This window comes from Manis pentadactyla, chromosome 3 (genome assembly GCF_030020395.1).
Source record: "Manis pentadactyla isolate mManPen7 chromosome 3, mManPen7.hap1, whole genome shotgun sequence".
Lineage (NCBI taxonomy): Eukaryota > Metazoa > Chordata > Mammalia > Pholidota > Manidae > Manis > Manis pentadactyla.
Window position 1 is genome coordinate 219,985,684 of NC_080021.1, and position 14,223 is coordinate 219,999,906.

At 66.1% G+C, this 14,223-nt stretch overlaps 1 protein-coding gene across 20 annotated transcripts; it reads right to left on the reverse strand.

The window, feature by feature from the left end:
* Positions 1-245: 245 nt before the first annotated feature.
* EGFL7 (EGF like domain multiple 7) lies at positions 246-12,781 on the reverse strand. 20 transcript variants are annotated; one of them, XM_057499222.1, is made up of 10 exons: positions 9,644-9,826; positions 8,903-8,945; positions 7,998-8,100; positions 4,376-4,494; positions 4,013-4,210; positions 2,419-2,514; positions 2,126-2,290; positions 1,354-1,418; positions 687-849; positions 246-553 (listed from the first exon to the last, which is right to left on the reverse strand). In XM_057499222.1, the coding sequence occupies exons 4-10, from the start codon at positions 4,453-4,455 to the stop codon at positions 295-297; spliced, it is 1,026 nt and encodes a 341-aa protein (XP_057355205.1). In that variant the 5' UTR covers positions 4,456-4,494; positions 7,998-8,100; positions 8,903-8,945; positions 9,644-9,826; the 3' UTR covers positions 246-294. The 20 variants fall into 20 exon arrangements, with proteins under 20 accessions (XP_057355205.1, XP_057355202.1, XP_057355203.1 ...); XM_057499219.1 differs by having other exon boundaries at positions 8,903-9,328; XM_057499220.1 differs by having other exon boundaries at positions 9,144-9,826.
* Positions 12,782-14,223: the final 1,442 nt, after the last annotated feature.

Here is a 14,223-nt window from a genome sequence, read left to right on the forward strand (position 1 = left end):
TGGGCATGCTGGGGATCTGGTGGGCACCAGGGCAGGAGGCTGAAGATTTGCCCTTCGGCCACTGGCTGGAGGTGGTCAGCTTGTCACCAGGAGAGGGCTGTGTGTGACCAGGGTCACCTTCAGAAACCACCTGCTCCCTGCTCAGTGGGGGTCCTCTCCCTCCCACCAGCCAGCATGTTGGGGAGGGCTGGGGGAGGCCCTGTCAGCCTCAGATCGCCCCCCAAATCCATCCACAGACACAGTGCTCCTGAACTCTGATTTTACTCCAGCAAAGATCAGAAGTCCCCCCCATGCTCACCAGTGACCAGCTCGGGGCAGGGAGCCCTCGTACCTTCCCCCAGAGCTGGGGGCGACGGCATTCACACCGTGGAGGACCCGCACCCCACTCTGCCCTGTGCAGGGACCCCTCGGGTTAAGGAGAGGTGGGGCGCCCTCCCCTGCTTGGCTCACAGTCCCCACAGTCGGGGGAGGCGAGGAGACAGAGTCCATGGGCTGCTGGGAGCCGACGCCAGGGGCCCGGGCCAGGCCGGTCACAGCTCCTTCCCGCAGGAACCTGCAGGTGGGTTGGGCTTGAGGTCAGAGGTCATTGCTCCTCGCCACCTTCCAGCCCAGCCAGATCTGCCCCCTCGGCCTGTGGCGGCCTGGCCTTCCCTCTGGCCTCTGGGGGTGGGGGCCGCGGCACTCACAGGACCCCAGCTGCTCCTCCAGGAAGGAGATCTGCTCGCTCAGAGAGTCGATGCGGTCCAGCTGCTGGAAGGAGTGGGCCAGCAGGCTGCCAGGGTCCGGGAGCCCGTGCTCCAGGGCCCGCGAGGCCAGGCTGTGCAGCGGGGCCAGCACCAGCTGCAGCTTCTGGGGCGGGCAGAGGGCCGGGGGTGGGGAAGGGCCTGTGAGACGGCCCCACCCGGCTTTAAGGACGGACACCTGCTGCGGACGGAGAGGCTCCGCTAACCCCACCCGGCTCTGGCTGCAGGCCCCAGGATGTCCACCAGAGGGAGGCTCCGCATCGGGAGAGCCCGGGGAGGGCGGGCTCAGTCGGACCCCACGCAGGCCAGCCTGGCGGACGGCCCCCAAGGCCTGCGCTCCCAGGCCAGAGGAGCCAGGAAGGGTGCCCCAGAGATTCCGGGGGGTCATCAGGCCAGTGGCCTCATGGGGAGGCTAGAGGAACAGTGTGGGGTGGGCTGGACCTGGGGTCAGGCTCTGTAGGGCCCTAGGGGTGGGACTGAGCGCAGCCCTCTTCTCCTGGGGGGTCCTAGTCGTCATCCCTCTGCCCGTCACGGAGACTCCCTCCCCAGGGCACCCCACTGAACCCCACAACTACCCCAGGGGACAAGAGGGCCCCAGCCAAGGCCTCACCTGCTCCAGCAGGTCCACTCTTGACCGCAGCCTCTGCACTTCCTCCTCCACCTGGCCGTCCACCCCTGGGGAGACCCCGGTGCTGAGTCGGGACCAGGGTCCCCACACCCGGGCTGGTCCCTTACCCCAACAGGTCCCAGTCTGCTGCGGGTGGGGGGCACAGTCCTGGGGACTGGGGATCGAGCTCCCACTGTTGTGAGCCCCCTGCCCGATTCTGGGCCCCGGCTGTCCACCAAGGCCGGCCCGGAGGTCTGGGGGTGGCCCTGTGGACGCAGCCCGGCTCCACGGCCCCTGGGTGCCGGGTCCCCACTGTGCTGGCTAAGCCAAGGTCCGTGCCGCGCTCTCGGTGCTGGGCTGCCGACGGCGCATTATTACTCACGGTACGAGTTTGAAGTGTCACAGCGCGTACCAAAAGTAATAATGTCCCGTCGCCAGCGAGGTGCGGTGTCTCCAGGCTGCCCGGCGGCACATGGACAGACCCCTGGGTAGGGACGTCCCTCCACTCTCTGGGCTAATAAGATGAGCCCCCAGCCGCCACCACAGCCCTCCCTGAAGTGCCCTTGAGAAACCACCCCCATCCTTCCTCGGTGCCAGGGCCCCACCCGTCAGCCCCGCTGTGGTGGGGAGCCTCTCCCCCGATTCTGGGCCCTGGCGGTCCTCCCACCGAGAGGTCATTGCAGAGCTATAGGGTAAGGCCGCCAGCGTGCCCTGCCCCCACCTGCCCGTCTCCCCAGGTGCAGGAGCAGGGGCCAGGGGCAAGCAGGGAAGTTACCTGTCCTGGGGCTTGGGGCCACCCTGGGAGTCCCTCTCCTGGGCGAGCGGAGCGTCCCGTCCGCAGCTGGGCTGTGCCCCTCCGGACACCGGCACCAGTAACTGCCCACGGTGTTGACGCAGCGCTGGGGACAGGTGCCTCCCCCAGCGCTGCATTCGTCCACATCTGTGGGATCGGGGAAGGGGCATCAGGCGGGCAGTGGTGACTCACTGGCACTCAAGAGCTCCTGTAAGGGGCCCCCGAGCAGTGCCCGGAGGGCCCTTCCCCTCTGGGACAGCAGGACCCGGCCTCACCTGTCTGGCAGGTGCTGCCCCGCCATCCTGCAGGGCAATGGCAGCGGCCGGGCCGGACGCAGCTCCCTCCATTCTGGCAGGGTGGCTGGCATATCGCTGTGGGGATGGGAAGGCCTGTCACCAGCTCGGGAGGGCCCCCGTGGGGTGGCAGCCATGCAGCAGGGAGGCCCCCCTGCCCAGGCTGCCGTGTTAGCCATCAGCAGTGCAGCGCCGGATGCCCTCACCTGCCCCACAGGCCCCCGGGAGCCCGCTGCTCCTCTTCCAGCCAGGGCAGCAGGCGTAGCGAGGCCTGGCGGGGGCTGCCCCGGGGCTGCGGCGGTAGGCAGTCCTGTAGATGGTCCTGCGGGTGTGGGGGCACTTCAGATAGGGGTGCACCTCTGGGTGGCCCGGTAGGTCTCCTGGGCCCATACCAAGCGTTCTACAGACATGCTGAGTAACACACCCCCTGTCCTCCCCATCCAACCACCTTCCAGGCTGGCTTGGTCCCCACGCCCTCCAGAAGCCAGGTAAGCCATTACCCCACTCATGTATGTCCCCAGAGACCCTGCTCCATACTGTGGTGTTGAGTGGGGACCCCGAGGCTTGTCAGGAAACCCCAGCTGTGTGTGGCAGAGGTGACCCCTGTACCCAGACATGCCAGCCCGGTCAGGCTTCCTACTCTAGGGGAGGCGGATCTAGACCCTGAGGGAAGGGGCTTGCCAGGCCCGCAGCAGGGCCAGCTGCCCCCTGGAGTTCTTTACCTGCCTTCCCTCCCCACCCGAGGGCGCTCTCCCAGCCCAGGGCTCAGACTGCTGGTTCAGGAGCCCCTGGGAACTTCTGAAATCCCGACTTCTAGGCTCCCTTCCCCATGCAGGCAGGGTGGGGCGCCCTCATCAGGGCTTTACCCCCCACCCTTTGGCCAGCTCTTGCTTCGCAAAATGTCGGCACGTTTCTGGCTGGGGAAAGAAGGCTGAGCCGCAGGCGCACAGGCATGAGGCCCTGCCCCACACCGGGCATGCGCCTCAGGGCCCCAGCTTGGGCCCCACCCACACTGTCCCCTGCCCTCTACCTTCTCAGCGGGGGGTAAGGGATGTCCCACCAGGGACGCCTTTTGAGAACCTCACAAAATAAAACCTTTTAAAGGCACATTACTGTAGCTGAGAAAAGGAGACACACCCCTCCCACTGGCAGTTAAGCTGCTCTGATGTCCAGAGCATTTCGGGGGTATTGTTGCCATCTATGACTGTTGGGGGCTGTCACGGGGAGAGGGGTGCCCACTGTAGTCCCAAAAGCAGGAGCAGGATGACTGAGGTGTCAGGGAGGTAGGCATCAGCCCGAGTGGATAAGAGCTTGTAACCTGCAATGCCAGGCAGGGACTAAGTGCCCCAAAAGTGGAAGGGAGTAGGCATGATGGGCAACCCTCCTGAAAGTGAGGGTGGGGAGCAGATGCCCTGGGTGCCCTTGCAGGGAGCCAGACGAGGACAGCCACCCACTCAGCGCGGCCTCCGCAGGTTCTTTGACCTCTCTGGGCCTCGGTTTCCCATTCAGGATGACCTGCCCTCCAGGGCCCCAGGCCTGGAGTAGCAGATGGGGGCCCTGTGTGGGCGGGGCTCACCGGTAAGTACTGCAGGCTCGGTGCCCGTCACAGGTGGTGAGGAAGGGCTGGTACACACGCTGTGCGAAGGACTCAGACAAGGGGCCCCTGGGGACCCCGATGGCACACACCCTGCGGCTGCAGAGGCAGGGGCGGGGGTCAGCCAGAGGCTCCCAGAGCCTGCGTCCTTCCAGCCCTAGAACCCAAGGGAGCGGGAACCTGGGGAAAGGGTTTCCCAGGGTCACCTTGGAAAGGGCGCTCAGCAAACGCCTCAAGGAAGAGCTGCAGCACCCGCAAGCATTAGGGCTGCTCTGGGGAGGCTCCGAGGGCCCCCGGCCACCCACCCGCACTGCCCTGGCACCTAGAGGCCCAACCCTGGCTCACCCAGGCCGGTAGATGTGCTCTGTGCCCCCTGCTGCCAGCACCAGGCACCACAGCAGAAGCAGCTTCCGGGGGCCCCACATGGCCCGTGTCTCCTGGCGGGACAGCCTTCTCAAGGTGGCCTGCAGGCAAAGCATGATGCCCCCTCGAGTCTGCGCCCCCGGGAGGCTGTGCCTCTGGCTCCACGGTACCCACTCAGCCACTCTTTGAGGACCTTACATCACAGCCTCCTGCCAGGGGGACAGCTCCAAGAGTGGGGTGCCAACTCTTCCCTTACCCAACCTGCTTCAGCTTGCGAGGCCAGCCCCTCACCAGCCACAGGCAGCCTGCCCAGGGACCACAGAAGGGCCACAACGTCCAGGCCAGGAATGGAAGTGGGGCAAGGGGCATCTGGACCCCACTGGCTTTGTCTGGATGAGCCCTGATGGCCTCTCCGGCTCCTGGAAAGTTCACTTGGGAAGGTGGGGGCCCAGTTTGTACCCTGATCTCAGTCCACAAACGGGGTGTTAGTGAGCAGGGCAGGGACCCAGCCCAGCTGGCTCAGCCATTCTGGCCTTCAGTGTCCCCTCTCCCAAATGGGGAGCCAGCCACGGGGGCAGCAGGGGAGCCCATCCAGGGTTCAGGCACTTGGCATCCAGGAGCCCTGACGGCCATCCTCAGAGCGGGGACCTGCATTTAGAAGGGGCCACTCCTCCACTGGGGACTGAACCTGTTGGGTCCAGGGCTCCCAGAACGGCAGCCTCACTGGGCACCCACCTGGCGGGGGCAACCAGAGCAGTCCCCCACATGCCAGTGGAGCCAAGCGCCATTCTGCCCTGGCTGTGGACAGGGACCAGGGAGGCTGAGAGAGGATTCCTGGGAACGTGAGAAACCCTAGCCCAGAATTAATGGTCCGCAACATGCCCTGAGAACTGGAGGGGGGTTCAGTCTTGGTGGGGGGGCTGCTGTCCAAATGTGCGTCCTGCTCCATGCTCTGGGTATCCCACCCAAGGCCCCCAAGGGGCCGGGTTCCCCTGAGGTGGGCTGGCCTGGCCCTGCAGGGCCCCCAGCAGGAACCGGCACAGGAGGAGGCTGAACTTGTAAGTGCTGGGGGCGAAGCGAGGGTAAGGTTGTCCCCTTCTCTGGGGCTCAGTTTCTGCAAGCACACTATTAGGGTCTTGGAAGCCCCTCCTCTGGCTCTGATGGTCAATCCCATAAACAATGACCACTACGAACAATTCTGGAGCCCTCAATGGTGAAGGGGACAGTGATGCCATGCCTAGTCCACACGGTCACTTGACCACTACATCTCATGGCCCTGGGCAGGGTGGGAAAGCAGCCGGAGGAGGCCTGTGATGGGAGGGCAAGGGGTGTTGGGACTTAGTCTGGGGGCAGAGGGGTGCTTTTCAGCAGTTTCTGGGCAGAAGCACGTCCTGCCAGTCAGAGCTGGCTTGAGAAGATGCACTCCGGGGGTGGACCCTGGGTGGAGCACAGAGTTAGGGGGCAGGCCTGGCGATCCAGGCAAGAATTGAAAAGGTGGGGACAGGGGCATTGAGAAGGGGCCCTGCAGAGTCAGAAGTGGGTCGGCGGGCTCAGGAGGTTGGCCGGGCAGGCCAGGGCTGCCTGGACCCTGGGCTCACAGCACTGGGCACCTGGGGGACGTTCATCTCATGCAGATGTAAGCCACCCCCGCACCTTCCCTACTTACTGAAGGCTGGAGACACTGGTGCCTTAAAAAAAGGAGACTCAATTTTTGAAAGTCATGCTTTTCCCCTAGGCCGGAGGAAGCCAGTGGCGCTGCCCAGCCTGTGCTGGGCTGGCAAAATCTCATTTCCCTTTGGGGTTACAGCCCTGCTGGAGCAGGGAGCCAGGGCGGGAGTTGGCTGCCGTGACCCCAGGTTGGTCAGCAATAATGTCCGGTGCCCTCCGAATGTCAGCATGAACCCTGCCCACCACCTTCCCTGCACCTGCCCGGGCTGCAGCCCCGCAGCCCCTACCCGGGGAGGCTGGGTCCGCAGAGGGGGGTCTCGGCTCCGCTGCGGGGCATTGGCCCTGGGCCCCCCTGCCACCAGGAGGGGTGCTCTGGACGTTAGGACCCCGGCAGTCGGGACAGGCTGGCTGAGACGACAAGTCTGACTCACGGGGATGCGCCCTCTCGGCAGCCCACCCCACGCCTCCCCTTCCCTCTGCACGGCCGGCTCCGCGGGGGGTGGGAGGGAGGGGTGACACGGGGTCCGGGGCCTCCGAGGCCCTGAGTCAGGCCCAGGAGGACCCGCAGGGCCCGCAAGGCGGCGGAGGGGCCGTGGCGCCCCCACCCCGACCCCCGCGCCGCCCGGCCCGGTCACCCGGCACCGGCAGGGGGCGCCCTTTCCCAGGGCCGCTGGGCCCATTCTCCGGACCCAGCCGCAGGACCAGGGCCCGGGCTGGGGGTCGGGCGCCCGCGCGGCAGCGTCTGCGCCTCCGGCCCGCTCACCTCTCGGCTCCACGCGGTCGCTCCGCGCCTGGCGAGGCCCCGACCCCCGCCCCCAGCCCCAACGGCGAGCAGTCCCCGCCTCGGCGGCCCCCGCGCCCCCGCCCGGCGCCCCGCTCCTCCGCACTCACCGCCCGCTCCGGGCGCGCACGCGCCGCCGCCGCCGCGCCGAGGGGCCCCGGCCCCGCCCGTCCGCCCGCCCCGTCCGCCCGGCCCCGCCCGGCCCCGCCCCCGCCAGGGTGGGCTCCGAGCCCCTCGCCAGTCCACAGCGGCCCCGCCCCGCCCGCCCGTCCCCGCTGCGCAGATGGGGAAACTGAGGCACGGGGCGGCCGGCGCCTCCCGGCCGGGCAGTGAATCAGCTGGAATACGGGGCTCCTGACGCACGATCCGCCTCTCGGCGGCGCCGCCCCTCCCGAGCCGCTCCGAGTCCTCGCGGCAGGGCGCGCGCCGGCGGGGGACGCAGGACTGGGACGGCCGGCCAGGAGCCGCAGGCCGCTTGGGGAGCCACAGGGGCCGCGGGTGGCCGGCTCCCAGCCCCCCAGGCTGCGTACCATCCCCCGGGGACGGCCATCACAGCCGGGTGGCAGGCTCACGAGGCACCAGGGGCTGGCTAACGGCGACGCCGGCCTGGCAGCCCCACGTGGGGTGAACATCATAAGCCCCTAGGCGGTCCTCCCAGGAGACACATCCAGAGCTGTGGCAGAGCCCAGCTGGGCCCTCGCTGCGATGCCAGGCCTCCCTCCCGACCAGTGTGCCAGGTTAGGGCACCTGCAGGGACCCTTTGTCCCTCAGGCCCTCAGGGAGTGCCCCCAATCCCGCAGTTAGCGCTGCCAACTCCTGGTCCTGTCACCTCTCCCCTCTGGGGCTTCATTTCTGCGTTTCTGAGGTGAGCCCAAGTAGCCCCACCTGACACAGTGGTCAGGAGCTGAGATGCCACCAGGAGGCAGCGCCAGCACGGGGCCCAGGTGCAGGCGCGTCCTGCCCAGGAGCCCTGTCACTGGTGTGGTCACGGCAGTCACCCTGTGTGGGACGCTGGGCCTGCCTATCTGGGCAGTTTCTGCCCTGGAATCTGAGGCCAGGCCTGGCCACCTAAGTGTGCGTGCGTGTGTGCGCGCATGTGTGCGCATGTAAAACATTCCCAGACACAGAGCATCTGGGGCTTGCTAAGGGACTTACCTAGAGACGGGGGCTGTGTCATCCCCTGGACACTGGGAGTTGCTGCTTTTCCAGGTGGGGGGGGCCACCCATGCCTCCTTTGTGCCACCTGCCCTTTGTGGGTCTGCAAGTCAGAGACACGGTGTGGGTTAGCACACAGCCTCGGTCACCCTGACTTCCAGGGAGGTGAAGGGGGCCAGGGCCAGCCTTGATACTGCTGTGGGACCTCGGCTTGCCCCTGGCCTTAAGACCTTCAGCCCCATGATGGCCTCAGCCAAATGGGCCCTTCTGATCTGAGGCTCGCATCCTCAGCCTGCGGATACACAGGAGTTTCCCATCTGCCAAATGGGGCTATTACCTCCTGCCTCGGGCCCCGGACACTGAGGCTGGAAAAGCTGCTGTGTGTAAAGGCCAAAGTCCCTCTGCAGAGCCTGGGGGGTGGGCCTGCAGGTTCATGGGAGAAGGGGGGGACCTTGCAGAGCCCGTAGCTGTGGGGGCATCCAGCCAGGCCTATTTGGGGTGCCCTGGAGCTGCAGGAAGGGAGGGGACCCAGGTGCCTAGACAGAAGCCCCCAGAACAAAACCTCCCCTTCCTGCCATTCTTCAGCCGCTGCCCTGACCCAGGGGCCTCGGAAGCCCTGGGCAGATGCCCTCAGGCAGGTGGACAGCTGCTGCCTGTAACTGTGGGGGGGCTCCTGCCACTGGGGACCTCAGTAGCTCCTACACCCAAGCAGGCAGCCCTCACCCAGCCCCAGACAGTGAAGAGTTAAGAGCTGAGCCTGGGGGACTTGGAGGGAGAGCTTCTCTGCCTGTCCCCTGCCCCCATCCTGTCCCTGAAGCTGTGGTCACTTGACCCTGTGACCAGCCTGTGGCCTCCTGACTGAGCAGAAAGAGGTGGCTGGGGTTGCTGGGTCAGCTGGTCCTCACCTGCTGCTTCCGCATCTGGAAAATGGGCCTTCCGCTTGGACTGCTGGTGTGGCCAGGAGACAATGGGGGCTCAGGCCGTTTGAGCAGGGACTTGGGCCACTCTGGGAGGTGGGCAGAAAGCGTGCTCCCCAGGGTCTGAGGCGGGCTGATGAGCCCTCACTGCACCACACCAAGCCAGTCCAGCCAGGTGGGGGGCTCCTCCTGGTCCTGGCATTCATGCTCCCCTGGCATTCATGCTCACCCCGACTCAGAGTTGGCTTTGGGTTCCTCCCCCTGCGGCCGATCACCTCGGTGGAGGCCCTCCATCACCCCCCTTTGGAGTGCTCCTCCGCCTGGCGGATGCCCTTGGGACAGCTGGGTCTCAGGAGGGGCGAGCTGGCCCCAGGGGCCTCTCCAGGGAAGAGAGTGGGGCCGGAGGGTCGCGTGCTGCGGGGAGGATGTGGCAGTGTCTGGCTCCTTCCAGGGATCCCAGCGGCTGCTGGGCCACCCAGGGCAGGCCAGACTCAGTCCAGACTGGGCCACCCATCAGCAGGCACCCCCAGCCGAGGGACCTTCGTGTCCCACACAGTGGGGATGGCACCAGCAGGGAGGGACATGAGATGGCGGCGGGAGAGCAGCATGCAGAGCCGGCCCAAGTGCATGCCCAGCCAACAGGTGCTGCGGTCAGTGGGTCAGTGGGGGCCAGGGGGTGCTCACCCTCTCTGCCAGCTCCCTGCCCCTCCCAGGCCACCCATGCCATACCTGATGCTGCCCAGGCCTGGGTTTGGCCATGGCTACCACTGCTGCTTCCCCGGCCAGGAGTGGACCCTGCCCTGGGCTGGCCACCCCAGGCGCCTCCCGAGGCCACCCGCCTGGCCTGTCTGCTGGAGCCTCCATCTCGACCATTTGTGACAGCCTCTCGGGGCAGGGAGCCTCCTCCCGGGGCGAGGAAGGGCGGCTTTTTATGCTCCATCCCGAGTAAATCGGGACTGGGATGGGCCCTTCCCGACCGGACTTCCTGTGTGTGTTCTCCACTGATAACGGGGATCTGTCAGCGAACAAACAGGAGGCCCAGGGCAGTGGGGGGCCTTCCAGGGAGGGGCCTGGCTGAGCTGCCGGCGGTGGTGGGGAGCTGCCTCCTGGGACCTGAGAGTCTAACCCTGAAGCAGCCGGAGACCCGGCTCAGGCCCAGCCGGTGACCCTGGGTCCTGGCTGGTTCCAGTGGGGTGGCTGACACGGCTGGGCCCAAGGCCTCCCCAGTGCCCCAGGGCCACCAGACCGTGTTAGTGATCCACAGAAGGGACTGTTCATTCTGTGCCCCTGGGCCCTCCCCCAGGGCTCTGCCACAGCCTGAGAGCCTGCAGGGGCCTGGCCCAGTGGGCCCCCAGAAGAGACCTGGGAATGGGCAAGGTAGGCTGGGTGGCCGAGAACAGCCCATTCCGTGGGTCCCTGGGGCCCAGTGTAGCTGGGGGGGCCCCGGGAGGGTAGCCTCCCGCTCAGTTGCAGGCCTCCTCTAGGAGGCGGACATGCAGGAATGCAGGTGGCCTTTAGGTGGCCGAAATAGGTCCTCCCTCGGGTTGGCCAGCACCCCAGCCCCAGCCCCAGGGCCCCTCAGTCTCCTCGGGAGGCCCCCAAGCATCAGTCCCTGTGATGGTGGGTAGGTGCCCAGGGCAGCCGGGCAGCTGCTGAGGACACACCCAGACCACACATGTGCCAAGGGCCCTGCGGGAGCGAGGCCATGCTGCACCAGCCCCACGGTCCTCGGGATGCGAGCCCCGCTCTGGGTCATCCCCAGCTGCCCACAGCCTGGGACACCCTCATGTCTCTAGCCCTGCACGCCCATAGCCCTTCCCTCCTTCCAGCCCCACCTGCTTGGGTGTCCTGGCCCGGAGGGAAGCCAGGCAGCTTGGGAAATTCCCCACCAGAACGCTGCGCACAGGAGAGCGGCCTCGCCCACCGGCTGGTAGGTCTCGGTGTTCACAGGAGCCAGCTCTCTCCCCACCCCAGGGCCAGGGCAGGCTCTGCCTGAGCACCGGGCTGTGCTCAGGCCCAGGGGCTTCGCTTCTCTGGGCCTCAGTGTCCCCGTTTATTCCATGGGGACAAGAGAGGTGCCAGCCACCAACGCTGTGACAGTCGAAGCTCCTGCCCTCAAGCGTGATTAGTGGGGCCTGCGGGGCCCTCCTTCTGGAAGAGCCCCTGCCCCACGGCTAGAGCTGGCAGGCAGAGTCCCCCAACTCCCCATCCTTCCCCACCAGCCCACAGTGGCCCCGCAGTCAGCCCGCTCACAGTCCCTGCGGGGCCCCACGGCCCAGAAAGGCGGGGTGCCCTGACGAGTGTGCTCACTACAGTGTGGGGGCCAAGCTGGGCTTTGCCCCCATCACCCAGACCCCAGGCCCAGGGCCCGGCTCCACGCCCCTGGGCGGAAGAACCAGCAGACTTCAGGGCTGCCTGTGTGCGGACAGAGGGACTCTAAGGCCCAGCAGTGGGAAGAGACTCACTCGCCCCAGGTGCGGTGAGGCAGACAGAGGTGGGAGGCACCAGGACGGGAGCAGCCCCTTCCTCCCTTCCTGTCTGCTCTCAGTGAGCCCCAGTTCCTCCTCATGCCTCCTCATTGGGCTGCACCCCAGTCATCAGACTATCACCCCTGCCAGGGGCTGGGATGAGGTTGGGAGCAGCTGATTAGCAGGCTATGTGAATGGGTTAACAGGCCGCCCCACCCCCACCCCCGCCCCAGCACGGGCGTGTTAGGGAATTCTCTGGAAAGATTCCCAGAGGTGGGTCACAGGCTGAGAGAGGAGACAGCTGAGCCCAGGGTCCTCCAGTGCCAGTCTTCTCCGCGTCAGCTCCTGGGTGCCAGCCAGGGTGGACCCTGGCCCATCTGATGCCCGCTAGATGTGCGGGTCTCCCACCGCCCCATGATCTCTTCCTAACAAGCTCTGCCCTGCCCCAGCCCCTCACTGGGTGGAGATCTGAACCAGTCCAAAGAAAGGAGCCTTGGTAGAGGGCCCCAAGGGACCGGCCTTGCCCTGACCCATATCCGAGTCCTTACTGCCTCCTCTAGGCTCCGATCCCCAGAGCCTGCGGCAGGTGCGGGAGGTGGGGGGTCCCGCCCTAAGCCAGGGCATGTCATGGACAGGGAGGCTGCCCCGAAGCGGGGTGGAGGACAAAGGTGGGTGCTCACACCCTTTTGGACTCCAGGAGGTCCCAGGGGCCTTGAGAGGGTTGAGGCACGCTTTCTGCCCCATGGGTCCACCCCAGGGGAGTGCTGAGGCAGGTGGAGCTCACCCTATGCCCCAGGCTGGAGGGGCTCAACAGAGGCAGAGTCCAGAGATCCCCCACCGCTCCTCTCCGCCCGGCAGCCTCTCCTATCCCTCCGATTGCTCCTGTTCGGGGTCCTGCCTGCACAGACTCAGCTTTGGAAGGAGCCAGCTGCGCCTCTGACCTAGGCCTGCATCCCCTGAGGACAGGGCATGCCCTGGCTGTCCAGGCTGTCCACATTGGGTGTCCACTCAGAGCCCTGGGACAGGTGCCTGGCCAGCTTTGGGCATGGGGTCCAAGGTTCTGGTTGGGGTCAAGAAGCTGGTCTCAGCTTTGCTTCCTACTGCAGACGGCTGTGCCCACGCTGGCCTCAGGTCCCCCATCTGCCCCGTGGTCAGTAGGGCTGCCTCCTGGCCTGCCTGTGAACATTCTGAAGTTGATTGGAAAGGGATCTCGCTGCCTTACCTTCCCAGGTCAGGCTGGTCAGGTGGTGGGGTGTGGCAGAGGTCAGCCACGGCCTCTGGGGTCCTCCTGGGACCCCTCACTGCTGCGTTTTTGGCCTCTGCAGCCCCAGGAGAGGGTAGACCAAGCCCCAGCAGAGGCCAGTGTGGGCATCTCAGGCGGTGCGACGCAGAGGGCACCAGGCGTGGCGTGTGAGCAGGGCTGCAGGCAGGAAAGAACGGAGCACAGAGCAGGGGAGAGATGGGTTTCCTGTTTACCCCTGGAGCAGCCAGCCGGACTCAGGATAGGATGGCTCTGTCCACTACAGCTTCACGCTAGATGTGCTGAACCTCCAAGGGATGCCCTGGCCCAGTGACCAGGGAAGTGGTACCCCTGGGCCAGGTGAGCTGTCCACACCTGAGTTGGGCCATATCCCCAAGGCAGCAAGAGGTCTGGCAGGGAGAAGGGGGTGTGTCCAGTTAGTGTGGGGCTTCAGCTGTCCACCACTGCCCACCGCCCCCACCGCCCAGCGACTCCTGCCTCACATGTTTGTTAGAAGGGCCCTGTGTTGGACGCCACACACACTGCTCATGAAACTGGGGGAAGGAGTCCGCCAGGATTGGCCGGTGGGAAGTGGGAGCCCTGGGTGTGGAGGCCAAGGCCTGGGCACCGGAGACCCTCGGGGTCCCTTGGCTCCTTCTCCTCACTGGCCCCTGGCCCTGCTTCCTGGGACCGCCATGCAGCCACGACCACCTTCCTGCTGTGCGTCCACTGAAGCTCAGCAGAGGCCCAGGACACCGACTTCCCCCATCCTTGACTCCCGGCAGGTCCCCATAGGCTCTGCCTCCAGAGCACGTCCCTTCTGCCACTGCCCCTTCCTGGTCCAGGCTGCTGTGTTTCCTGCCGGATGAGCTCCTCCTTGGCCTGCTGGGCACCCCTGCCCGGCCCCCCACCAGTTCTCAGGGAGCTTTGTGAAGGGCGACATCAGACCATGTGACCTTGCCCTCGCAGCCTGACACCCCCACCCACGGCTTGAGCTCCACAGCGGTGGTCAGGGTCTTGTCGGTCTCGCTCACTCCTGAACAGAGCTGGCCCCTAGCAGGTGTGCAAAGGGTGGTGAGGGGCTGAGCAGGAGCCCCCAGCGCAACAAAAATACATAGAGCAGCGAGAACTTTGTAGAGAGCTGTGCATGGTCACCCGGTGAGCGTGCCCGTGGAATGGCGCTCCGGCAGGGAGGCAGGGCCCGGCTGCCACTCCCCAGGAGCCGCGGACCTGACTCTCACGGGACAGCTCTGCCTGCCGGCCTCTCCCACCCCACGGCTGCGGCCGTCCTGGAGGAATCACTGGTCCCTGGGGTGGCACGAGAAGGGAGACGTCCCCCCACCAGCAGCACAGGGCTGCTGGCTGCCCTGACTCTCTCTCAAATGTGGTGGCCTGGTATTTAAGGCATTCTGATCACTTTTCAGTAGCTTTGCTGTTTTACTATTTCTTTAGTGTAGGCAGATGAAGAAAATCTTGTTTGTTTTTAAACAATAGATTTCTTCCTTGGGGAAAGACTCATTTTATCGGGGCCCCCAAGGTCCTGAGCCCCATGGCCCAGTTTTGTCCCAGCGTCCGGCCTGGTCTGGGTGGGATCTAGGCTC

Excerpts from the sequence above, each read along its gene's own strand:
- EGFL7 (XM_057499224.1), bottom strand. The coding sequence starts at position 4,455 with ATGTGGGGCCCCCGGAAGCTGCTTCTGCTGTGGTGCCTGGTGCTGGCA. Across the intron at positions 2,291-2,418 it reads GGGCAGCACCTGCCAGACAG|ATGTGGACGAATGCAGCGCT; the intron begins GTGAGGCCGGGT and ends CCGATCCCACAG. Across the intron at positions 1,419-2,125 it reads GGCCCCAAGCCCCAGGACAG|GGGTGGACGGCCAGGTGGAG; the intron begins GTAACTTCCCTG and ends GGGTCTCCCCAG.